This window comes from Lampetra planeri, chromosome 36 (genome assembly GCF_965212315.1).
Source record: "Lampetra planeri chromosome 36, kcLamPlan1.2.h2, whole genome shotgun sequence".
In the NCBI taxonomy this organism is placed as follows: domain Eukaryota; kingdom Metazoa; phylum Chordata; class Hyperoartia; order Petromyzontiformes; family Petromyzontidae; genus Lampetra; species Lampetra planeri.
The window spans coordinates 2,289,607-2,316,566 of record NC_136142.1 but is presented as its reverse complement, the minus strand read 5'-3'; the positions used below and the strand labels follow the sequence as shown (position 1 = coordinate 2,316,566).

The window sequence follows — 26,960 nt, the reverse complement described above, 5'->3', positions numbered from 1 at the left end:
TTTTTGCAAAGTGATTGTTGTTCTTATTTTGCAGTGGGTCTTCAAGATTGATAGACACATGGGTAACAACAAGTTGAAGATGCAACCCCGACATTTCTTACGAACGCCGCTGCTCGTGCAAAGGCCTCCGCGAGAGTGACCCTCGAGAGGGATGTTGGTCTACTCTGCCACCCTGGCCAGATGTCTTGGAAGAGATGAGAATACCTACACTTCTTTACCCCCACCACATGCTTTTTATAGGATAAACAGCTAACCCTGAACGATTGTCTCATATCAATGATCGTTGAGAGCCTCTTGAAGGGGAATTGATTGACTATTTTTCCCTGACCAGGAAGTTTTTGAAAAATATGTTCCACCCACATATTACCCGACCACAATGTAGCCGCCAGTTGTTTTTTCTAGAACATCCATTTTTACTGTTGTATAGGAAATGGAAGAAAATAAAATTGCTCAATGTTTCAATGACGATCACGAAACCAAGAAATGCGTGGGTTGTAAAGAAAAATAGGCATCGACTCAGTCTCAAGGTTTATCGCCCTCGATCATCCCGTCTGGATTTCAAACTTCACACCAATAAGTCAACAGATTACTCGCTGTGCTGAATCTCTGCACAATCCCCCAATCCAGCCTCAGAAGTGCCACACTACAGATAAGCCACCAACACCACCATGCCACGCACGGTTGAAAGATCATTTGAGGTGTCAAATAGGGGGTGACCTTTGCCCCCTTTGGAGTGTTGTGGTTTCTCGTGACCATGTCAGAATATAACACAAATTCCAGCCTGATCAGTCAGAGGCTGTTGTGGCGGCGGCGACAGCGGTGGGGGATACATTACAAAGCTTTACCAGATCGCATGAAAAAAACACATGCCCGACCGCTAATTAAATCTGCCGAATGATGGGATGCCATCGACTTATCAGTGCAGGTTGAGTTCCATCGATTGTCAACGGTCAATGCCCTCTCTTGTCATTTCGTGCGTTAGCAGCCGCCAGCTGCGTCGGCATATTCCTTTCCCGAAAAGAACGCCGGCTCAAAAGTTTCCCGCGAGTTGTTTTAATATTACTTCCTGCAGGGATTTTGTTTTGTTGTTTTTGTTCGTTTTGAGTCGATAGTTTTGTTTAATTACCTCCAGACACGTCACGTGATGTGAGAGTGCGAAATGAAAGTTGGGGGTTTTGCTTTTACCTCCATTGGCAGTGGCTGGGTTTATACCCTGCTGACAAATACTTTCATAACAGTGGCATCCGGTCCTGGTATTTATTCATTTAATAATTTGTTTTATATATTTATATAAATTATTTTAAAAAAACGTAAGCCCCACACTGTAGGTTTTTCAGGTGGTAATCACAAACAATGATTGCCTGTATTCACACTCTAAAATGCCTTCATGTGTATGGTGCCGTGTGTCTTCAGTGCTGGTTGTATATAATTATAAAATGCAAAAGGTGAAGCCCTCCTATTGCTTGCGCACGCGACTGCCGGAGTGCTAGAGAGCCCCTCTAGACTGGAATTGTTGACCTACTCGTCTATGCTGGCCAGACATCTTAGATGAAGCATTTGTAGATGGTACTCGTAAGATGTGAACTTCGTATTGCTTTCCATGGCATTTGCTGCAGCTTCAGCGAGGAATAGCCAAACGACCATGTCCATCTGAGTAAGTACTGCAAAGGAGAGAATGCAGAGAAGAAAACGTAGCAAGGATAGGAGGTGCGTGATATTCCCTTGGGTTGATGCCGTCCGAAATTACTTTGAAAATGCAAGTGTAACGTTATTGGTATGAAAATAAAAGTTTTTATTTTATTTTGGATTATTACATAAAAAACATACGAAAGGAAACCAAAACGGTGCAAGAAATCAAAACAGCGAAGCTAAGCATGGACTGCACGCAACTTTGTCTTAACATACTTTGGGGGTACGATTTGAAAAGGTAGGGCGAAGGTGTGCAGCATGTTATGCAATATTATTTTTGGGTATTTTTGATGTGTGCCAGAAGTTGGTTATTTGTGTGAGAATGATGAATGGGTGTTAAGTGGTCTTTGTCGATGTACAAGTTTAGCAGGAATTAATAAACATTGCCATTATGCAGTCACACTTTAGTAATTGCCTCTTGAATAAAAAATTATCTTTTTGCAATTCTGTCAAAGGCATTCAAACCGCTTACCAGTGTCTTTATTTTGGCTTTACTCACAGAACTTTAAAATTATATTTATTTTCCCATTTTCTCTACCATCTGTTAGCGACAAAGTAAAAAAAAAACATTATTAAACGATTAAGTCGCGCTCCACAATATTGTTTAAATAAATACGTCGGTTGATAAATGAAAAGAGAACAAAAAAAATATCGTGAAATAATTACACATTGTGTCCCAGCTCTCTCAAGTTTTTTTTTTTGGCATTCGTAGTGCCAGCCTTGCCCAAAAATCACAACCTAAGGAACTAGTGCGTTTCGCCACGTGGGTAACATTACTCTCCAAAAGTGAAACGTTAACAGTGTAATCTGGTCGGCCTTTAAAGAGCTTAATCTATGTTTTAAATTTGGTTGTGGAAACAACATGCCCTGCATTCCTATAAGCCCACCTTTTCACAAGAACTCTATTTTCATGGATAGAGCGAGCTATGAGTGTATATTACAAGGAATGTTGTCTTTGAATGTCCCGCAGTGCAGAGATGTATGGCTTTTAGTGTTCAGTCACCTCAAATGAATGATAATGTTGAAGGCAGTCACGTGTGTGTGCATGTGTATGTCAGTGTGCACACACACTGCTCCTGATCAATTATAATGGTGAATATTTATACCTGTCTTGGGCCTCGCCTGGGTCGACTCAGCCTTAAATTAGTATCTGGCGCGCTGTGAAAATATGAACACTGGGGAGACAAAGGCAGGCCCAGGCGTGGTGTCGGCCACCAACCTTCGTAGGTGCTCGCTAACAGCACTTTCCCTGATGAGCCTGTTCAAGAATACAAGGGGATCGTTGTGTCTGTGCGAGGGTGCATTGAGTACTCACTTCACAGCACTCCCCACAGCATTCGGCGCGGCTATATGGGAGATCTTTACGTGCAGGCCTGTGTTTTTGGCTCTTATTTTTCGGGGACAAATTTGGTGTTACCCGGTGCCTGTGTTACAGAGCAGAAACACCTTTGCATTTTCTTTCACCCCCCCACCCCTCCAATTTCCTCTTTCACCTCTTAAGTGCTTGCCCCTGACCAGGTACAGCTCAGATGGCACCTAGGGCAGTGACACGATTGACCCATTCGTGTACGCTAAGCCGAGAAGCAGCAGGGGGGGAGGGGTTGGGTGGGTGCACACCACTTCGTGCAAAGCAGCAGATTCATTTACACTCGCACGGGTCTATGGCAGCTCGTACCCTCAAACGTCGTGTTCAAGCCTAGTCATCGTCATCATCATCTTGGCCATGATCAATCGACTGCTGGTTGAAGGTTTGTAAATTTGTAAGCGTGCTAATGTAACCTGATTTGGAAAGGGATTTCATCATCATCATCGTCAGCCTTGATACATCTTCTGCTGGAATGAGGAGTTGGTTGATAGTTGGCAAGCTCCGTACAATATCCCTTTTTATCAATTTAATTTCCATCAGTATACAATTTGGATTTACATTTGCTCTAGTACGCTGTGCCATCATAATCAGCCTTGATCTGTCCACTGCTGGATGAAGGCCTCCCCATATCAGACACACCCCGCCTCTAGGCCCATCTGTTCTCGTTTTCAGTTCTGCGAATCAGCCTCCCTTAGTCGTCTTTGTTTTTCCTCTTCTATGCCTATGAATTGTGATGGACAGCACCTTAAGTCCCTTGTAGAAAGGTTTATTTTTATAAATGCAATTCCTAATATCATGCATTGCCTCTAATACCATCATTATTTAACCCACATTTTTTAGGGTAAGCTTTATAATAAATGCATCCATTGCTTTCCAAATAGTTTACTATTGTTCAAAAGTAAGCTGGTTGCTAATACATTTAAATTGTTTAAATTCATAATCAGAGCCAGCTTACCTGCTATTAAATGTGACCTTACCTCCTAAAACCGGCCTAACTGAACCACAGTGAGCTCTTACCTGGCTATAACGGACATTATATCTACCTATGTCTATACATCTCTTCTAAAAGTGGTGCTCTGGTTAACTCGTATCCCACGGCTACCTGGGCAGTGGGCTAATTCACGCCACTCCATTCACGACCACGTGATCAGCGAGCACAGACGTGAATGGCCCCCTTAGTGCGGCCGAGCAAGTGACGCTAATTACGGATGACCACCTATCGCCCGCGTACCGCGCGCGCGTAATTGCCACCGCGGTAATAACCGCCGCCCCAGAGACGTCAAGTGACCTGAAGCTCGGCGATTTCAGGCAGGTCTTTGACACTGGGAGCCGCTCGTGCACAGACGCACGTGCGCACGCAAGTCTATCCCCCCACCCCACGCTCCCCTGTGAGTCACGAAGGGGCAACTATAAAGGACACATTGCTTCTTAGGTCATGCTAGCAGAGTCACTGGAGAGCGTGCATAGCACAATTGGATAAATGCGTCGAGAGAGGGAGGGAGGGAAGTAGGGAGAGGGTATACTTGGCTTTCTAGGTCGGGCAGGGCCACGTCGTGCAGTGAGCGTGGGACACTTGGGTCAACAGCTGTTGACCCATTTACACACTGGGTGTCGGCGGGGCGCTCACTCGCCGAGACAGGCTGCAGGGCTGCCGACACTCTCGCAGGGCAACTCACAACTCTTCACGGCGTTTGCGGCTAATGCCGGAGGAAAGGCGGCAAGCTGCCCGTGCCCGCTTTGCCTGCCGATGCTGAGTGTTCACTTATCGGAGCCCGGAACGACAGCAAAATCAATAACCAAATCTGTAAATGATGAGAAAAAGCCATAATAACTGAATAAAATAAATACAGAGATACCTATTATGTGTATGTACAACCTACGTGGGTTAAGTAGCTATCTGGTTGATTGATTTTAAAAATATATTTGATAAATTATCAAATTGAAGGTCAGATTTTCAAAAGCACTCCAACGTCGTCTCGTGTCATCCTCGTGATTTCAACATTTTATTTTTAATTTTCTTAATCGGTGCGTTGCTACCTGCTACGACATGCGCTAGAAACGTGCTTATCCCCAATCAAACGAAAGGAACGAACTCGGGAGGGTGTGCAACGAAGCATTATTGGGATCACGTTGAGACGCAGAAGGAGCAACGATTGATTATATTGAACAATGTGGAGTTCAACGGCAACTCGGGGCGCCACGGTGGCGAGATGTCGAATGCCTCACCTGCTACACAGGTTCGCGTGGGTTCGATCCCGACACTGACGCCTGTATATTTGGAGTCTGCGTGTCTCTCTCCCTGTGGTCGTGTGGATTTTTCTACGGGCCCTTCGATTTTTTACCTCCACATTTAGATTCAGCATCATGCGTTTAGAGTATTTGTCTGCTATACATGTCCACGTGATCAGCCACTTCGTTGAGCTGTCATTTGTGGCCAGGTCGCTTCTGAAAAAGAGCTACACAGCTCAGTGGGCCTTAGCTTATAAAATAAAATAAAAAGTTTATTCTAGTTATAGATGATCTTAAGTCATTGCAGGATCATGGGAGATGGTTGCACTTTGACGAGTCCTTAATCCAGCAGTGGATCAACCATGATCGTCATAGTGCGTGTCATTGTCCTGGCCTTGCCAAGCGAATGCGGCACTTTCACCACCGACTCAAGGCTGCCAACAGAGATCAGTACTTTCCAAAGTTCGCTTGAGCACATAGACACTTTGACTTTGAACACTGAGAATCTTTATATGTTCGTATCAGTCTGTGATTTTAATCAGTATTGCATGAAGGGTGAACGGCTGGCCAGCCAATGCATACTCTGCCGCTATTTAATTGCACACATGCCGTTCCTTAATTGCTGTAATAATGGGTAACCGTACTGCTATTCCCTAGGTACGGTGCATTAGTTGTAAGGCTATGCTGAATGTCCGGAGTGGATATGGTTATAATGGACGAGGTTGTTGCTTTGCCGTGGCAGTGGTGAATGGTGGAAAATCCCCAGATACACACCCTTATCCCAGCAGTCTGCACAGCCCTCATTGCAGCCCCGATGTCATCCCAGTAATTGTAAATGAGACGATGAAAGGCTTCTTTCTTCAACTCTGCTGGAGAATGAGGGCCATGGCTATGTGTTGTCCATCACCTTAAACAAAACAAAAATCTACGTTGCCAGAACAAAAAAACGATTGACCATGTAGGCTTTGGTCATTCCACTCGCTGTTTTTATGGAATTTTTTAACCATAAATGCACCCTGCCTTGCAATGGAACTCACAGAGTAGATTCTCCTATGTAGGTTCTCACAGTTGTGCTGTGTTACTCCGCTTATAGAACAAATGTGTTCTCGGTTGGTTACCGATGAGGTTCATGAGCTTCTTTGTGAAGCGAAGAAGCTCCGTGCATGGTCGATGGGGGGGGGGGGGGGGCAGAACGTCAGACATCACTCTGGCCACCCACCCCTCGTGCACCGTGCTGGCCTTCATAGGTGCTCACGAACAGTACTTGCCCAAAAAATTATGTCAAGGATATACGGGGGATCTTTGTCTTTGTGTAAACATGGGCACACACGTATTGCACTTGTGCCTGAGAGTGCATGAACAATGCATTTCCCATGGTTATGCATCCTGAAGGCGGCCTTGGTCCAGATTTTACGTTATATGACCACATGTTAATGTGTGCAGGTGCATTCGTAATTATCATTATATTTCATGAGTCACCACGATGCCCCCATTAATTGACAGCATGTGAAAGTCACTGTAATTAAAAATGCACGTGTGTGTGTGTCTCGTATATCAGTGCAGGATGGAGCCTTTAAGTTGAAGCCAGTCTTTACTTTCACTGGTGAAGGGAGGGGGTGTGAGCAATTGTGGCATTTCATATTCTCTTGCCTTGCCTGGGGGCATTTTTTTCGCCCCACTTATCCTGCGTAAGCAACAAATGGCTGGGCTGTCCGGGAGGATTTTGCATGTGTATGGTATGATCTGACGATGTATTTAATTGTACATTTACCATTCATCATTGACCAGCATGGCGAAGTGTGGAGCAAATATCCCAGATGATCTGCATGGCGCGGGGAAAGTTCTCTCCCAGCAGTGGATTGCGCTCTGCTGTGCTGTATCAATGGCTGCAAATGCACCACGAGCCCTGGACAAATATGAATCATTCCAAGTTCCCATGGTGGAGGCCAGTCTGTCCATCATAAAACTCTTACTTTTGCACGAAGTATTTCTGACCTCAATGTCTCTAAGCGAGTATAGTCCAAGCCAACCCTCTGCCTTTGACTCTCACTGGCTACTGGGCAATTACATCTGTGTATGTTGAACTTATTTGGCCCAGTACGTGACCCACCATGCTAATTGGACATGCCGGGGGAAGGACAACAAACTGAGCACAAAAAACTGTTCTGAAGAAATGAGTTTTCAATCTGGATTCAAAAGTGCATAGCTTCAGTGGCTTCCAAATATCGGAAGGAAGAGCTTTCCAGATGGTTGCATAAGCACTTGCGGTGACCGTTTTTGTTCGATAGCCAGCCAAAGAGCCACTGCTGCTGCTGCTGCTACGAGGCTGATCGGAGTTCACGAGATGGTTTATGCTCCTTGACGAGAACAGCGAGGTATTGTGGTTCATTCGTTGCCAAGGACTTTATTGTGTGACGAGTGCAACATTATATAAAATATATATATATACTCTTTGGTTTTTTCGGTAAAGTCACGTAGGTAAAAAATAAAATAAATAACAAATGAAAACAACTAAAAAATTTAAAATGAAAACAAGTAAATTTAAAATAAAAACAACTAAATTTAGTTGAAAACAACTACATTTAGTTGTTTTCATTTTTAATTCATTACATTTTTTAGTTGTTTTCATTTTTAATTTATTTTATTTTTTACCTACGTGACTTTACAGAAAAAAGCAAAGAGTATGGATCTTTGCAGTCACGAAAACTTCTAATCTAGAATACATATATACTGTACACGTACATGTCCTCTTCTGTACGAATATGTCATTCACTCAGCTGACCAATAGGAATGAGCACGAACCAATGCTCGTAATGATTCGGTATACTCGCGAATCCAGCTGACCATTACGAACCGAATTAACACAAACAAAAAACCGTCGAAATTGAATCGGGGACGTTGGCAGACATGAGCCTCATTCGTGACTGATGGCATGCGAACGGACATTCGTACGAACAGAAGGGGGGGGGGGAAGGAAACATAATATAAATCCACATCCACTCGGGCTGTAGACACCAGGACGCCGCCGTTGCACAACCCCAGTCCACCGCGCTCACCTTCACAGGACCTCAGGTTGGCGGAGAGCTTGTGACCAAGTCCGCACTTGCAGATGAAGCTCCCAATGGTGTTGCAGCAGGACTCTTGACATCCGCCGTTGTCGAGCTCACATTCGTTCAAATCTGCACAACACATGGGGGGGGGGGGGGGGCAAGAGAGGGAGGGGGGGAATTGAGAATTAATCCTCGCGTGCAATTAGTTTACTTTACTTTATTTTATCCTTACCATCAATACCGTATTTGTTTTCTTTATCCATATGCTTTAGCAGCAGCATATGTGTAATTGGCTCAAGTCAAACCGAGTTAGAGAGAATACATTCCCAGCTTAATATATTGTTTTTATTTCTCAGCTGAAAGAGCCAGATTTTCTCCCCCCCACCCCCCATCCGCTTACACAATATAGGGGTCGTGTCAGGTCAGAACTAACATGTCATAAGTGAATGCTTTGCTCTGTTTCAAGGCCAGCATTAATTTTTCTTCAATTGCTGTTTGTTTGGGACCAAATTACCATCGCTTGCAAGTCATCTGCCTGCGAGTGAAAAGTTCGGTGCATGCCGAGGAAGCCGCAATAATCTCCCTTCTGGAAGGAAGGGCCTGGTATTTTTCAAGCGACATTCTCTGAGGTTCTTGGTTTATTTTATTGTGATTACTGCCAATTGCTGCGAGCCCGGGCAATCTCCAGTGCCAAAAAGATTGGTTGATTGCGTGCAAACGAAGTGCCTTTTGGCTCTCTGCAATAATATGTAAAAGAAGAAATTGTATATTTAATGCTGGGCCATATACGTGGCCAGAAAATGCACATGCACAGATGACAGATGTTTTTTTTTGTATATGTGTGTGTGTGTGCACTCACACAAGATAAAAAAGAGCATGTTTTATTTTTTTTAATATTGTTTCAACCTTGCTCTTTGTTGGCAATAGTCGATCAGTAATTCTTTATTCGCCAATATCGAGCGTAAACTACATCAGATTTAGTGCACCGCATTCCATTTCGACCCCAGGAGTGCTGCATTAGCTGGCAGCAGCTGTAAACTCCCACAATGTCTCAAAACAAAACTTCCCTGCGCTCTACCTTTGGATGAAATGATGGGGAAAAAGGAGTTATATAATGCACACGCCGCGAAGTGTGGTTCTTCTGATTTTCATATTAACAAGTCGGCTTTTGCTCCCAATATTATCCATAATAGAGGTTTTTGTGTTAGATTTCATAAATATAAATGTGCCGTTAAACCCGCCACGAGCCGACACAGCCAATTATAGTTGGTTTGTCAGATAAAGCACGTCTTGTTTACGTGACGAACCTTACTAATTCGCAGTGTCGGGTCGTGGCGGGTTTAACGGCACATTTATACGTTCGCGATCTAACCCAAAAACCTCGATGGATAACTTTCTTATGATATGATGTGCTATGAAGTAGGACCATTGCCTGAAACGTCAACGATTGTTTCATGCTTCGAAGGCCCCAGTGTTGTTGACGAGTGTGTCGTGGATTTTTGTTGTTCATTGTGCTTGTGCACCACTGCCAACGCAGCTGCACCAACACAATTTGTTTCTATGTCTACATTAGGGCTGTTAAAATTACTGCTAACATTGCATTACGACTAACAATAGGAAAAAAACAACGGCTACTGGTTTGCCACGCATAGAAATGTCTGCCGGTAAATGTAAAAAATGTAATTTTTTCAACTGACAAATTCGCACAAATATGGCACTCGTTGTATGGGTTCTCCTGGAACCTGGAACTGACTCTTAAACGATCAGAGGTTTTCTTGTCATCGTTTCACAACCATATAATTGTTTTTATATATACTGTATACACAATTAATCGTGCATTAGTTCGGGCTAAATATCCTAGAACAACACCCTTCATAATTTGTTTTGTTAAGGTACAACGGTTTGGATAAACAGGGTGCGGTAGTTTACCAATTGCAATGATGCTACGTATACTGGGCAAAGGGAACATTTGCTGTACTTTCTTACGTAAATGTGTGATGTAGATGACGAGTGTAATGAGAGCATGCATTCTCTTAAATACACATTCTATCAGCAAACATGTGTTCGATCTGTTCACGAATATTGGAATAAACATGGGAAGATAATCTGCCAATCGCAATAATTCTACGTATATTATTCTACAGGAAGTTTTGTTGAGATTCTTTCTCATGCGTGTGGAGTGTTGATGCAGAGTGTTACGGACAAGAGTTTGCATCCTAAATTGCAAACGTTACCTCGCACAAATGTAAAGAAACAACGCGGCACAATCATTCATTCCTCTTTTAAATACTCGTCGTTGAATTTCGATTTAAAGCTTTCGTGACTGCAGGGATTCATCTTCTTGGTTCTTTCGGTAAAGTCACGTAGAAGGGAAATAATAAAATAATACAAATAAAACATAATAAAATAATTCTCACGACGTTTCGGCCACAACGCAAGCAGCCGTCCTCAGGTGAAGAACAGGTCTGTCGGAAAGACAGCGTCTGAAGTCGTTGCTTTCACTTGTTTACAGCGCTATCAAAGTTTACCAATAGATGGCACTGCGTGGCCGTAATGCGACGAGGAATGTGCGTCGCGTAGCCACAACATACAATTGTTTTTGATATCCTCAAGCAGTTTCCTAAAACCACAGGCGTCGACAGTGTGAACATCGCATGGAGGCGAGGGAGATGTTCTGCTCAATGACCGTCTCATGAGCGTGCGTTGTTGCGCTTTCTGAGCTCAAGAGATCGCAGTCTGCCTAATGGGGAAAACAAAACTGCGTTAAGTCGAATCAATTCTTGTGAAGACGAAAAAAATACCTCCCCAGCCATATGGCTCACTGAATACATTACAACAAAACGTATCTCCTCCGTAGCCCTATCAACCGTGACTCCTGTAGAGGCCGTGAAAACTCCATTATCCATGCCCCCTATTCTTCATATGAAACCACGCTTATCCGTCATTTTCCCCACGACCGCATTGTGACAGGCCTGTATGCACGTATGTATGTTGAACTTCTTTCGCGCCATACGTAACCAACCGTGCTAATCGGAGGTGTCTGGAAGGACAAGAAATACGACTTCCTATCGTTTACATTTTTTTTATGGGGAGAATTAGTGGTTCACTGTCAAATCCATCCAGTTCTCAATGGTTATCCGCATTTGTTCTTTTGCAGCAATTGGAGTCAAACTCTTAGGTTTTTTTCGGTAAAGTCACGTAGGTAAAAATAAATAAATAAAAATTGTACCTTAGTGACTTTACCGAAAAAACCTAAGAGTATGAATCCTTGCAGTCACGAAAGTTTCAAATCTAGTATTGGAGTCAATTTTCAGATAACATCGCTGATAATGTGATCGTGTGATATTCATCCCACACATCACTGCGGGAAGGAGGAATTTTACCGTATATTTACATCCGGGGCCGTTTGTGTAAATTACAGTCAAACCCTTGATTACCACAGCCATCAGGCATATCCGCACACTTCCACAATGCAATGAGTGGGCCCTCTCAGTGTTATCCATTCCGGTTCAGATTTGAATTGATAATGCTAGCCTGTAAATGCGTAATTTAGTCAATCAAATGCCAGAGAGCTGGTGGTTTGTACAGCAGGATTTAGTGATTTTTTCCCCCAAGGCTTATGTGCCCACAGTGATACTTTGTGGCGATAGTAATGGCATCTGTGGATTGTGTGCATGTCATTGCACTCATTATCAATAATAATAACGTACTTTAAGGGTTATTAGCTGGGATGTGGTGCACGGCTCAATTTTTACCAATGCTAACATGAAAATTGCTATAATTTCCCTAATAGCTGTGACCTCTCTGCATTGTAAAAATGGAATGAATGTCAAACTTGAATATTTTAATTGCCGCTGATCTTTTTCAAAGCATTGTCTCAAGCCGGCGTTATAACTGTTGAACAATCACCACCTTGATGTTTTTTTTTTATCTCTGCTGTGTGTTCACGTGTGTCACTATGCATGTACCTGCACTCAAGCAAGGCCCAGCGAAAGGACATCTTGAAAGTGTAACATTAGTTAAATAGGTCAATAATACACTGACTCATGTCTTTGAGGAGCATTTTACAAGAATGTTATTACGGTATCAAAAATATACGAATTAAAAGTCGACCCAGATGGCTGGAAGAAACGTCTTGTGAGAAAAGAGGATAAAACCCACAGCCAGATGACAATGGTGAACAGGGAAACACTGGGGCTGTGTAGACTGAGTGGCAGGGCCTAGAGAGAGGTCCTTCGAAGCAGTGTTCTGTTATTAACCTTTTCCCGTTCTGAGAGGTCTGAAAGTTGCAGGTTGGTGGGTGTCCCATTCACCGCTGAATCTCGGAACGCACAAGCGGTTCAGCCTTAGTTTTATTTAGTGAGGCGTAGCGCCGTTGTTTTTTTAAAGGCATTGTACTCACCCCAAAGAACTGTAGCGACACGACCACACTCTACGATAGCTGGCGCCAAACTATGCCACGCCCTGCCGCATGCGATGACGTACACGTACATCGGCGTCATCGGAACAGAATTGAAAAAAAATAACTGATAACCTCCCATGTCACACACATCTACCACACCCAGTCTCCATGCAAATATAATATGATCCGGGATATCAATAGACCTATATTGCATGACTGTATTATTAGTATAACGCAAAAGATGAGGATTACATCAGTTTAACAAGTAGGTTTTTGAGACCTATATTATTCATGATAAAGGTTTTTGAATTAGATCCCTTAAATATGTGTCGTAAACCCCATTATCACCCGACACAGCCAATTAGTAAGGTTTGTCACTTAAACAAAACGTACCAATTAGATACTAGTTCAACACACCGGTCGCTTGAGAGTATCTCCACAACATTTACAATTTGCGTACGAAGAGCGATTTCCAAATAGCAATTGGTTGCAGTCATACAATCCATGAATTGACCTTTCGTACATGCACATTTATTACAACTTTGATGTCATGCCTAGCCATATGTTTGTGAGCACAGAGCAATATGATACGTCTGTAATGCCCGGAATTGAATTATTCTTTATAACTGAACATGTGTAATTTCCTGAATTGTTTGGCGGTTAACAAAACAGTTTTCTGCAGTTTAACAAATGCATGTCATTCGTCTTCATTGTTTGCTTTACCATAAACAGTTGATACATTGCAGGATTGAGAGAGGGTGGCGACGGTTTGGCGAGGCCTTCATCGATTGGTGGATTGACCGTGGCCGATGATATTGACGACGACATAGCATGCAACACATTCTGTCACTGTAACGAGATATGTGGTTCCAGGATTGGCCTCATCAGCCACCTGCTTACTCACACACGGTGACCCTCATCGCTGTCCATGGCCGATCATCACATTCGATCTTGAGGAATCCTAGATGATGATGAGTATACAGTTCACTGCTATAATGCTGGTCTGGATAATACAGTATTGCAATTATTAAGGAATGCCAATCCAACCAGACAGGGCCTCTTTACTCACTACACAAAGTGACTTTACCGAAAGATTCAAAGAATATGAATCCCTGCAGTCACGAAAGCTTTAAGTCAAGATTTAAGATTGGAGTTGTGCGCATATTCATTGCCCGTTGAGCAACTGACATGAATTCCATATTCCTAAAACAGGGTTCAACCTATTCAGGCTGAAATCAAATGTCGAATCATAGTGATGGAACGACATCCATTGCATTATCCACCACTATACACCTCCACCGGATACCACCGTCCAATCACCACACTGCGGTGTAATGCTAGTTCATCTCTAATCACTGCCTCATTGCTTCAACACGTGATCGTAATTTGCAGAGTCCTCATGCAGAGCTTTACATTTCCAACAGCTGTGATGCTGCTGGAGTGAAACTGCGCGCGTGACCACGTGCTCCTGCTCTAACACTGAGGGCACCGTGCAGATTTGCAATTCCAGGTGCTAAGATCGTAATGTCATGAGCTGTCAATGTCCACGGAGCAGGTTGGAATTGTTCTGCCATATGGCGTATTGTACACCGACAGACAGGTTGGAGGACAGGAGGTATGGGCACGAGGCATGCGTAACGCTTTTGCAATTAGTCCGTTGAAACTGAACGTACATCAGACTGACCTGCATTAAGATGAATTTGTAATGCTGGCGTGAGAGGGAGAATGGCGTTCCGTGAATGCAGACAGGCTGAGTGTAATCCTGTGTTCACTGGGCATGCTCCTAAAAGCTTGCAATGCTGCATTGTATTGTGTTGCCTCCCACGTTTATCAGTTTGAATGGCTGGGCGTGTATGTATGTATGCATGTTGAACTTCTTTATATGGTGCCGAATTGTGATGTTGTTTCAGGGATATTGTGGGTAGATGCACACAATCCTTGGTTAGCCACCTACATTATGATCAGTGACATTGCCAGTAAAAAATACACAAATGTACACTTCATAGAAGAAATATATTTTGGTGAATAAATAGATGCCATTTTCTGCAGTCCTTTGAAACCAAGTATGGGTCGCCTAGGATAAAAACAACAAGGTCATACCCACACTTGATTTCGGAGGCATCAGAATAATTCCACCAGCGCACTAACACAAATGCAGGATGCCGATATCAATCTCGTTCCAGTCTCATGCCAGCCTCGGGATTCAATGGTGGGTGGAGAAGCTCACCCAGGCTCCCTTACACTGGGCATGATTAAATGCTTTTATTCTCATGGCTACGATTTTAGTTCAATTGTGCGTCCTCAATTTAATACTGTAATGGTTGCGCGTGTTTTTTTTCTATGTAATGGTCAAAGAAAGCCACACACAGCATTCGTGGGACGTTATTTTTGGGTTTCACAATGAACCATCTGCCTTTGAATACAAATTCAGCCTCGAGGAGAAGGGGAGAAGGATACACGGCCACAACAAACACCCACACGTAATTCACATGAGCTATGCATTTTGTCCCCCCCCCCCTTTACTTTCAAACCGGTGACTCGCTTTAAAGATGCTGCCGCAAGTTAATGGTGAGCACAATGGACTTGCAATCCATGGGTTGCCGGTTCGATCTTCTAGCAAGGCAGTTGAAACAATGGGCAAGTTTCTTTAATCCTCGACGGAATGTTTCCACCGCATGCAGATGGCATGCAGATCGCATGTGGTGGGCTAAATCGTGGATGCCCTCTCCTCTCTTCCTCTAGAGGGGCTGTCTCGAGCTCCTTTTGTGGAGGTCCTTCTGCCAGCATTTGCTGCACCTTTTTCATTTTTCTCTTGTCTCCGTGTTGTTGGTCTCTCACGTTTCCCGCGTTATGTTCATGGTCCATCTTTAAAATGATCATAAATCTCGCAGGATTCTCCACGCACATTTATTTCCACTATAATTATTGCACGGTTTTGCCGGTATGTAATAATGAATAAATCACGGCCATGGTTCGATTAATTAATGAATAATGAAACATTATATTAGTTGTTGACAGTGCCCCTTTCCGCCGCGGTGTCTCATGAGTGCTTACATGTGATACGTGACTTACATTTCAAATATTTGAAAGGGTACCCCCAGCCACAGCTGTCCCTGTGTGGCACAAGGTGAATGTAGAGCCTATGGCGTGGCTGCATGGTTTACGCGAAACAATCGCATATTGTATATCAATACACATAATTGATTATTGCAAGTACGATTCATTGCACGTATAGTTGAGTGTGAAAATCGACCTTGCAAGCCCATCGTGCCTACTATTTCAACCCGATATCCTCATCCCTCTGTCAATGCAGACAGTGACAAAATAGCTCCAGCACTCTTGAGGATAGAAAGAGGAATCTGCACAATTCGTTTTTGGAGAATGCAGTCTGTGTTTGTGTGTGGTCTCTGTGCATGCGTGTGTGTGGATGTGTGCGTGTGTTTGTGTGTGGGGAGCGGTGGGGTAGTGGTTAGCGTACGGCACTTCGAACCCAGGGACCTGAGTTCGAATTCCGCTGATGGGCAACACCGGTGACTATTATTTGAACCGGTCCTCGGCCTCCCTTAGGTTGACTCAGCCTCAAATGAGTACCCAGTACAGTGTTTAGACATCGCCACTGGGGAGACAAAGGCGGCCGGGCGTGGTGCTGGCCACCCACCCCCTCGCGTGCCGTGCCGGTTTTCATAGGTGCTCCCTAACAGCACTTGACGCAACAGCCTGTTAAGGCTAAACGGGGGATCTTTGTCGTTGTGCATGCGTCTACACAATCCAAGATCCACACTGTGGAAGCGTCTATTGCATATGTCTGTAATGTAATGCACACTTTATGTTTCTCTAACGTTTCTTGAGTCGCGTGATCGTATTTAATGTTTCTTTCTCTGCAGAGACGTAAATATTGTGCAATGTTGCTTAAAAAAATAAAACAGCGTATGAAAAATGCTCTTAAAACGCTGCTGTTTCATCAATACAAGTAATATGTTAAAAATTAAATGAAGGGATGAGATGAAGCGGAGGAGTTACTGTAACCCAGTATTTTAAACATACAATAATATATTAGTCTTAAAACCACCAGGAAATGGGGAAGCGTAGCCTGTTGGAAACTTTTGCGCTTCACTTTGAAGTGAAATTGCTTGGCGGCAGACACCGCCTGCATAGCAGCCCACTCACAAATTGCACAAAGGCATCTTTTCAAATTGAGCACTGTGGAGTTACTTTCGGCTTGGAAAAAAAGAGAGTATGTTTTGCTCAGAAGACCTCAGTCAAACGAATTTACTTTTGTAAATCGCGCGGTTGAGTAAAATCTGGAATTAATAACATTGCCGATTCGTTGGCGTGATTTCATTTTTGTTTTAACAATCAGGATTTTCTACACTCATCTTTACACCTTGTGGACAGTCATTATTTGGTCTACTCTTCCATGGTGGCCAGATGTCTCTGGTGAGATGGAAGTACTCACACTTGACCCTGCCACACTTGGCCTGCCGATTGATTAACGGGAGTGTAGGAGGAAGATGTACCAATTTACACGGCTGGGTGGAGAGGATGGGGGGGGGATTAATAAAGTGACTAAATCTCAGAGGTGAAGATGCCGATGTATGTGTGTACGTTGAACTTTTTTCGCATCGTACGTAGCCAAACGTGCGAATCGGAGGTGCGGGGGAAGGACAACGAAATAAACACAAAACTCTGTTGTAAAGAAATTCGTTTTCAGTCGAGATTGTATCTTATCTGTAGCACGAGTGTCTTATGCACATCACTGGACTGTAAGCGATGGCATTGCCTTGTGGAGAGAGGCCTTCATCCAGCAGTGGATGGACAATGACTGCTGCTTACGATACCGATGTGCAAGCCCGTAAAACGGGTCTCTTTTGCTCACACAATCGCTCGTTCCAGCATTTGGTTCTTGTTTGAAACGTAATCTGGAAGATTCGAACTGTGTTTTGGTCGAGGAACGTGAAATGCCATCATGCAGGTAAACATTTCTTCGGCATGTGAGCATCACACAGCGGTGTGATGCGTTCCTCGTTTGTTTGTGGATTGTTTATCGCTTCATCAATGTGGGACGCTCTCCAAAGGAGTCATGTTAGGGAGAGGGGGGGTAGTCATTGATGGGTGCTTTGTGACATTTCTGGCTTTGTGTTTTGTACATTTTTAACACCTGCCCTATAATTGAGCACCTGCTGGGTAGCAGTGCATGAACTATATTTGCCTTTTGTCCATTTAGCACCTAAAACAGAATTGGTAGTCGTCTGAACGGGAGGTCCGTGTTGAAAGGTTTTAAATAAACCTGTGTAACCCCTAGCTCCCTTGACCACTCAAGCAGTATATCCAAGGATTAAGTATTTAAGGATACTTTTCATGAACCAAATAATGCTTGCCATATTTGTACTATTTTATTACCATCGCATAGTCCCACCGCAATAAATATGTTTTATATCCTATAAGATTGCATGAAAGTATTTTTTGGATATATGTTAGCATAGTGCGGTGGCATGTGGGTTTGTAACTCAACAACAGAATACGCATGAATCTTGACTTAAGCTTTCGTGACTGCAGGAATTCATATTCTTTGAGTCTTTCGGTAAAGTCACGTAGAAAGGTTCAAAGAAAATAACGAAAATAACAAAAAAACTACGACGTTACGATCACAACACAAGCGATCATCACCTGACGACCGTCACCTGATGACACTCGCTTGTGTTGTGATCGAAATGTCGTAGTTTTTTTTATTTTCTTTGAACCCATCTACGTGACCTTACTGAAAGACCCAAATAATATGAATTCGCATACTCGAACAGTGAAACAGGAAGCCAGATCGAAATGACGCAGACATCTGATATAATTAAAGAAGGATATTTGGTGGTTGTCTTACACGTTTGGTGAACGTTTACCTTGGCCTACTCTTTCATGCTGGCCAGACTTCTCGGCAGGGGTGGGGTACCCACACTTTACCCCATCGTATGAAAACCCGCTGATGGACTCATTGTGGTTGTACCCATTATACCACTGGGTGGACAGACGTGGACGGATGGGATTTAAGAAACCCTCCCATTGTTTCAGCTGCCATTATCGATTTAAATTAATTAAACATGTGAGTGCGATTTTAATAAAAACAGGTATTTCGCAGGACTGTATTATATACTTGGTACGGATGAACAGGAAGGGTGAGTGGGATCATCTTGTGGATACATCGACTATGTTGGAGTGTTGAGGAACAGATTCACATAATAGAGGTCTTGGAGGAGATCATAAAAGTGTCTGGCACATGGAGATGGGGATCCAGAGCATGTGGATGAGGTGGCTGTTGTGAAGATGTGTCGACTCAGTCTCAAATGAGCGCCTGGTGCGATGTGTCAAAATCACCAATGGGGAGACAAAGGCGGCCAGGCGTGGTCCTGGCCACTCACCCCCTTCGTGTGCTGCACCGGCCTTCATAGGTGCTCACTAACAGCACTTGCCCCCAACAGTGTGTTAAGGCACCTCCAGTTAGCACGGTTGGCTATGTAGAGTACGAAAGAAGTTCAACATACAGGATGGTCCAGATGTCTTGTGACCCCCCATTAATTGACCCCTCAACTGTTGTTTTTTGCTTTGCATATTCATTTCTGTTTTAAATAAACCTTAGTTTAAAAAAAATATTGTCTGTAAATTGGTGAGAGATGCCCTGGCAAAGGTGGACACACGCTTGGCTGGGCGGCTGCGATGGGGAGTCACGGCAATAGTTGTCTAACACCACAAAGTTGCACAGCATTGTTCGTGGTAGTACAATACACTCAAAGCTTCTCCTCTGTTGAGGACATTTTTTTCACGGAGTCTGCCAAGAGCTGAAATTCTCGAACAGCGCTCGCTCGCTCGCACGTACCGCGCTCTCTAATCTCAGACGGCATCATTCTTTAAGAGGTTCCTTCTTTTCACGAGGTTTTAATTTGAACCTGGACGGGGAAGCGCCTTAATTTTAGACGCATATGCAGGTGCATTTGTTTGCTCTCGGCCAGTCTGCACTCTCGTTTCTCTTCGCAAGTAATTTTGTGAGCCAAAAGGTAAATATACTTGGAAGCCCATCGCAGTGGTAATGATCAGCGCACTAGACTCGCAAGCCAGAGGTCCCTGGTTTCACTCTATCCATTATATATCCTCATTGCCTCTGTCCGCCCAGTAGTGACGAGATGTTAACTAACTCGCCTGGTATGAAGGAGTGCGTGGGTTCGATCCCGATCCTGACGCCTGCTGTATATTTGGCGTTGGGATGTCTCTCTCTCTCCCTGTCGGCCCGTGGATTTTTCTCCGGGTCCTCCGGTTTTTCCCCTCCACATTTAGAGACAACATCACGCGTTTAGAGTATTTGGCTGCAATACATTTCCACATCATAAGGCACTGAGTTGAGCTATCCTTTGCGACCAGGTCGCTTCTGAAAAAGAGCTACATAGCTTAGTGAGCTTTACCTGGTAAAATAAAAAAAAATGTTTCAACGGTTTTGAATCAAATGGGTAAACCGTAGTTCGATGATCGGATGGTTGCATGTGGTGGGGAAAGTGTGGGTACCCCCACCTCTCGTAAGATATATGGTCAGTGTTGAAGAGTTGGTAAGAATATATACCCTCCAGCGCTCTTGTGTGGAAGCCCTTCATAATAGCAGAATCACGAGCTAGAAATTGCAGGGCCGCACGTTTATCTTTCATATCAATATATTTTTGCCTTTTAATAAATAACAAAGAACTAATTATATATGCTCATTACACATGTAATAATTCACCCCCTTGAAATTCAATGAATCGCTACGAGTCATGATCAAGGCTTGCCACTCAATTCAATAACCTATGATTTAAACATTGTGGTGCAATGTAGAATATTTACTGTCTGCGGAGGTCACGTGAGTGCATTGCATATGACGCGTGAAATGACGGACATTGATTCGTACATTCACAATTTGAAAATGTATTGTGAGAATCGTTATAGCTCTAACATTCGTGTTTAATATCATATGATGACACACTATATGGCATAGTCAATTGGCACAGTGATGAAAAAATGTAGTACCTTTGGTGAAAAAAAAAAAGTAGCAGAAAGCTTAAACCAGCTCTGCAATATGATGAATGAAAGCGTCCTTTAACCACATCATTACCTCCCCGGTTTCCAATCACGAAGTGCAGGGTCTAGGTCTATGGAGATGAAGCCAAATTAAGTTGTGGCTCTGTGCTTGCAAGGCGATGTGCAATGAGACCCCATTGCAATCACGCGTCCACAGTCTGTGGGATCTGACATTTTGAATACAAGTCACGGTATGACCTAGATATTTGCCTTTTTTTCGTAGTTTTAAACGAACTTAGTCATGTTTGCAGCATGATTCATGTTACACACGGAACATGTTTCCGTACAAATCAAACACTACATATCAGTATTGCCGGTACGGTAATCGGCTTCGCATTCAAGGTCAATTCCCGGTTGGCCGTTGACTTAGTCTATCATGCCTTTGAGGGGTTGGTAAAATATCTACTATTTTGTAGAAAGTGAGAAACCGTTAGCTTACTGTGAAACCATTTCCCTCCGTAAGAATGTGGAATTACTTCCGCTGGCTATGTTGTTTGAGTGGGAAGACACTTTGACCGTGAAAATGTAATGTCATACTATTGTAGTATTTTTGTATTGTATTTGTGGAACACGAGGATATTACCCACAGCACACAGTTGGTTATGAATGACCACAGCTGATTTATTACAACTCACGGTCATGATTCGATTCAAGAATTCGTAAAAAAAATTCTGCAAAACTATTTACCATCTTGCTTGTTCAATCTTGTTTGTTACGCATCATTTCTGTCATAATTTCAATCAAACTAAAGTCACTGGGTTATTTGCGGAGTGTGGTTAAACACTGACACTACTGCCCACAGACAAAGACAAATATCCCCCGTATAGTCTGAACATACTGTTGGGTCAAGTGCTGTTAGCGAGCACCTATGAAGGCCAGCACGGCACACGATGTGGTGGGTGGCCAACACAACACCCAGCCGCCTTTGTCTCCCGCGTGGCGATGTTTACCCACCACACTAGATATGATGCAGCTAATTCGGCTGTGACGGTCCGACCTGATGACGGAGACTTGTGTTGCCTCCGAAACGTCGCGATTTTTGTTTTATTTTATTTTATTTTCATTAATTTAGATGTTTTACCTACGTGACTTTACCGAAAAAACCTAAGAATATGATTCCTTGCAGTCACGAAAGCTTCAAATCTAGAATTACACTAGATATTAGTTTGAGGCTGAGTCGACCTAGGGGAGGCCCAGGACCGGTTCAGATCATCGTCATTTGTGTTGGCCGTGAGTTGGAATCGATCCCGGGTCGCCGGCTTCATAGGGCAGCATAGCGCTAACCGCTCCCCAAACACAAAGATCCCCCATATAGCCTTAACAGACTGTAGGGGCAAGTACTGTTCGCGAGCACCTTTGAAGGTCAGAACGGTATACGAGGGGGTGGGTGGCCAGCACCACGCCCGACCGCCTTTCTCTCCCCAGTGGCGATGTTTACACACCGCTCCAGGTACTCATTAGAAGCTGAGTCGACCTAGAGGACGCCCAGGACCGGTTCAGATAATCATCATTGGTGTTGGCCGTGAGCTGAGATCGAACCCGGGTCTCCGGATTCATAGCGCAGCGTAGCGCTAACCGCTCCCCACACACATGCACAGACACACACACACTCACACTCTGTCTGGGCACCAGTCTATTACCAACTGCGGCATCTTAGCTTCTGGATGGAACAAGGTAAACAGTGGCAATGCGAGTGCCCACCAGTGCTTCCGTTTGTGGTCGGCAGTTGGGAATTTAGAAAGTTTTTTTTTAACAACAAACGATGCATGTTTATGAGATGTTTTTTTTGTTGAGAGGAAGACTGCATCCATGCCCTGTCCTGGAACCTAAGACTGCTGACTGCACATATGTGTGTTTACAAGGGGGGGGGTGCATGCTAAGACCAATTATTTTTTGCACTCAAAGGAAAATCCTTGGAAATTGCACATTTTCAAATGCGAAGCGTGGATTTAATTGTATTTTCCCATGCAGCGCGCATGTCTTATGGTTTTCACAATTTGTTTGTTTGTTAGCTCTGAACATTTCAGTGTTTGGTATGCGGGGCTTCATATAGTTTGTAAGAATTATTTTAGACGCTTAACTAAATTGGGCTTCATTTGTTGTTATTATTTAGTCGTGCATTTCAAAGGCGAATTTAACGCACGTTTTATTTACAATCGGAAACAAAACGATCGGAATTCGTCTAAATGTAGCCACGTCTGTTTCGTCGTGTCTCTCTCTGTGGAAGCTCAGCGCAGCGTTGTGCAGAGTACATTCATATTCATGTTGGGCTGTCTGAATCGAAATGTATGCAGTCAGGCTTGGCAGAATCCCCACTCACATCTAAGACGTTGGGGTTTCGTCTGACATAGCCTCACCTCCTGGCCTGTCCATGAACACTTACAGCTGTGGATAAGGGAACAGGAGCTGACATTATAACGATGTGTACAGACGCAGTACTGTGTTCATAGAAGCTGCATTTACCTTCATCTGCTGCAGGATATCAACTTTTTTTGCAAACGTATGACCTCACTCACAAACACACGTCAGGCCCTTTAGGACACAGTTAAGCATTAAGTAACATTCTGCATGATGTCACATTCTCTGCAGTGAAAATGCCTTCATTGTACGTGCTTGAGTTGGAAAACGTCAGTTATGTATCAGTAAAAGATTTGAGTGCTCAAAAATGTGGTTAATGCGTTCACAATCGAACAACATTGTCGGATAGCGGCTGTGGTGATAACGAATCACCCACTCTGCGAGCCAATCCATTGTTTAAGATGAAGGTCAGGATTCAGTTAAATAATCGATTATTTATTAACATTGTGTGTGAATGTAGTGAGTGCGTAAGGTGCATCAATTAGTGTACATACAATATGCAATTTTATTTATTAAAAGTAAACTCTTACAAGATGAGAATTGATTATCAAGCATGAACTTTCAGAGTGAGCATGACTCGACGAATCGATGTGTCGCCATGCATACATCGTACGTTCAAATTGTTTCGCACTGCGCGTAGCCAACCGTGCTGATCGTAGGTGTGAAATAACTCGATGTAACGATGAACGTCAGAAGTACGTTGCGGCGACAAACACACACGAAGCCTCTACACAGCAGCACACCAATGGAGATTGTTGAGTGGCATGAGTGGGGCCGGGATGTTTGGAGGGGGTGGGGGGAAGAGAGGCCAGTGAGGTCTGTCTGACCGCCATCCCAAAAAGGTGAAGAACCACTCACTGCATTGTGCCCTTGTGTGGAGTACTTGCTTACTATTGAACGCACGTGGCTTAACCCCCCCCACCCCCAGTGATTAAAAACGTACGGTGCTGCTCCATGTTGGGTGAGGGCTTACAAAATAAATGAGGAGTGTGCAGAATGTTACAGCGTTCCCGGCTGTCGGAGACAATTGTTGCGCAGCACTACTACCCAAAAACCGGTGTGGAATTTGCGCGTTGCTTGATTGTCAGTGCCCGTATTCTGTGTCGACGCTGTTGGGTTCTCAGTGCCTATTGGACATTTCTAAAGCTGCCAGGGGATTTTGAAAGGCTCCTTCCGTGGTCATCAAAAGACACGCGCCAAACTAATGTGGATTGTCAGCCACGGTTTTAAGACTTGAGTATAACATTGGTCAGGTGAGCACGATGGCCTTACACATTCACATTGAGTAATATGCGGCACACAGTGGCCTACTTTTGTGAATTAGGTCACGGGATCTTGAACGTGCACTGGTTAATACACACCTCAGTAATAATGGTGATGTATTAACCAACCTATAACATTGATTCCTTACCATTTTAGATGTAAAACTCATTTCTTAAGTACTGCTTTTTGTGTTTAGTTCGTTGTCCTTCCCCCGCAGCTTCGATTAGCACGGTTGGCTATGTAAAATGCGAAAGAAGTTCTACATACATGCACTAAGCTGTTAAGAATAGTTGGTGGACTTGGTTAGGAGACGTAATGACAAGACAGTCAAGGATAATGACGGCGCAGCAACCAAAAAAATCTAAACTATTGACGATTTTTTATTATTATTTGACCAGGTTAGGCCCACCGAGCTATTTAGCTCTTTTTCAGAAGTGACCTGGCCACAAATAATAGCTCAACGAAGCGGCTTATCGCATCGAAATGTATCGCAGTAATATAATCTAAACACATGTTGATTTTAAATGTTGAGGGAAAAACCACAAAAAATATCTATGCTACCTACGGGGAGGACATGCAAACTCAAAACATGCAGGCAGGCAGGCATATCAGGGTCGGGATCAAACCCACGACCTCCCGTACACCAGGCGAGGCCGTTAACATCTCGCCACCACGGCGCCCTTAATGGCACGCGTGCGAGAGGATCGTAACGGAGCAGACGGAGTGATAAGATCAGCTCATGTGCAGCACGGGTGCCGCGTAGATTGCATTACATTGCAGGATGGCGTGAAAATGTTGGCAACTGGGGGAGGCATTCCATCCAACAGTGGCTTGACCATGGCCAGTGCTGATCAATGTACAATTCGTCTGCTTTATTTGGCACTGAAAAGACACGAAGACAAATGTGACGCTCAGGGAGTGGTGCTTTGTAAATTTTGTTCACTGCAGGACACGTTTGGATGAGCTGGCAAGACAAATTCATTTTTTTGTTCTCAACATATTTTTTTTCTCTTTGGCGAATCAAAACTCCGTAGCTAATTCTTGAAATGTGCCAACTTTACTTCTGTCATTCCACCAGGATTAAATCTGAAATGCATCCCCTATATTTCAGTTTGGAAATCTGTTTTCCATTGAAAAGCACAGAAATCACTGTGTCTGGATGGGTTTGGACACCACCCAGCCATCTGCTCATGAGTGCACTACAACGCGAACCGCTGATACGCAGCAAATTATATGATCTGATGCGGATGATGAAAACCCAAAACATGTTTATTTTAATGACCTTGTAAATTTAGTTCCTATAAAGCCTTGTCTGTTTTCGTGTTTCTTCGTGGTTTAGTAGTTGTATATATAAGTATTGCCGATAACCATGGATAAACATTGACATCACTATCATCACCATCAATCCAATGTAATTATACAATAATACACTTGATTTATACACAATATAAATGCAACGTTATCTCAACACACTAACAAATCGTGTGTCATGTTCATCATGGTGAGGATGAGATCGTGGCACTAGTTAGCTCACCGACATATCTAGACCTGGAAACCTGAGTTCAATTCCCAGCTATAGCTGATATCGGGGACAAGGGATATGTGAACTGGTTCTCAACTGTCCTTTTCGTCCAGCCACGCTGACCAGCATGGTGAAGTATGGTCAAACAATCTCCATGTGCAACGGCGTGTGAGGAGACAGTCCACCAGCAATGGATTGACAAAGAATTGTACATTTTTATACATGTATAGTATACCCATATTGAAGAGATAGTTTGAGGTAGATGAACAAAATAAGGATACAAATACTTCCATAAATGTGCCGCGTTGTTAATCCTGGGCTGCTTAGCTTAGCATCTGCAACAGTCCGTTCATTGTTGCTAACACATACAGCTCTGCTACTGTTTGGAAGGTTGCGAATTCGAATCCTGGGTGAGGGTTAACTTAATCCATCATTCCCCTAGGGTTATTTAAATGAATGCCGTTTCGTGGGGAAGTCGCAAGTGGTTGTACTCTGGATGCAATGACCACCCAGCATACCAATGAGGAATGGCCACCACTGCTGCTCATTTGAGCAGCAAACAACGTTGACTTTTCACGGCTTAAGTCGAAGCAAAAGACCCGTCGCTTCTCTGCTGTAACGGGCATAGTTTGTGATCCAGCATGCCCATTGTGTAATCGTGTAATGATAAAGCGTCGCGTGTCAAAGCAGCTCACATATGCGGCCTTTTCAAATGTTCAGTTGCACTCATCGGCTCAACGTGGCAACATTTAATGTCAAGATCTGAATTTCCTCTCGGTGACGTTTAGTTACGGTCATCGTTCGGAATGAAAGTTCTGCGTTTACCTACGAGAGTCTTCAAAAATGAGTCTTGCAGACTCTCTTGCTTTGGCACGCTATCAAGTCAAAATCTGGTCTTCAAATACACTCGTTAAGGAATTGCTGTAGAGGACATTGAGCAAAATAAACAGTGACGTGAAGTCGTTTGGTCAAGGTCAGACTTGTCGTTGATGC

The 26,960-nt window shown here is 43.7% G+C and overlaps 1 protein-coding gene across 1 annotated transcript in view; it reads right to left on the bottom strand.

Annotated features, from left to right (window-relative positions):
- Nucleotides 1-26,960, bottom strand: part of MEGF6 (multiple EGF like domains 6) — a 268,797-nt gene that overhangs the window by 97,426 nt on the left and 144,411 nt on the right. The window contains exon 5 of the mRNA XM_078611384.1: nt 8,341-8,463. Within this exon, the coding sequence (XP_078467510.1) occupies nt 8,341-8,463 (123 nt within the window). The remainder of the gene's footprint in view (nt 1-8,340; nt 8,464-26,960) is intronic.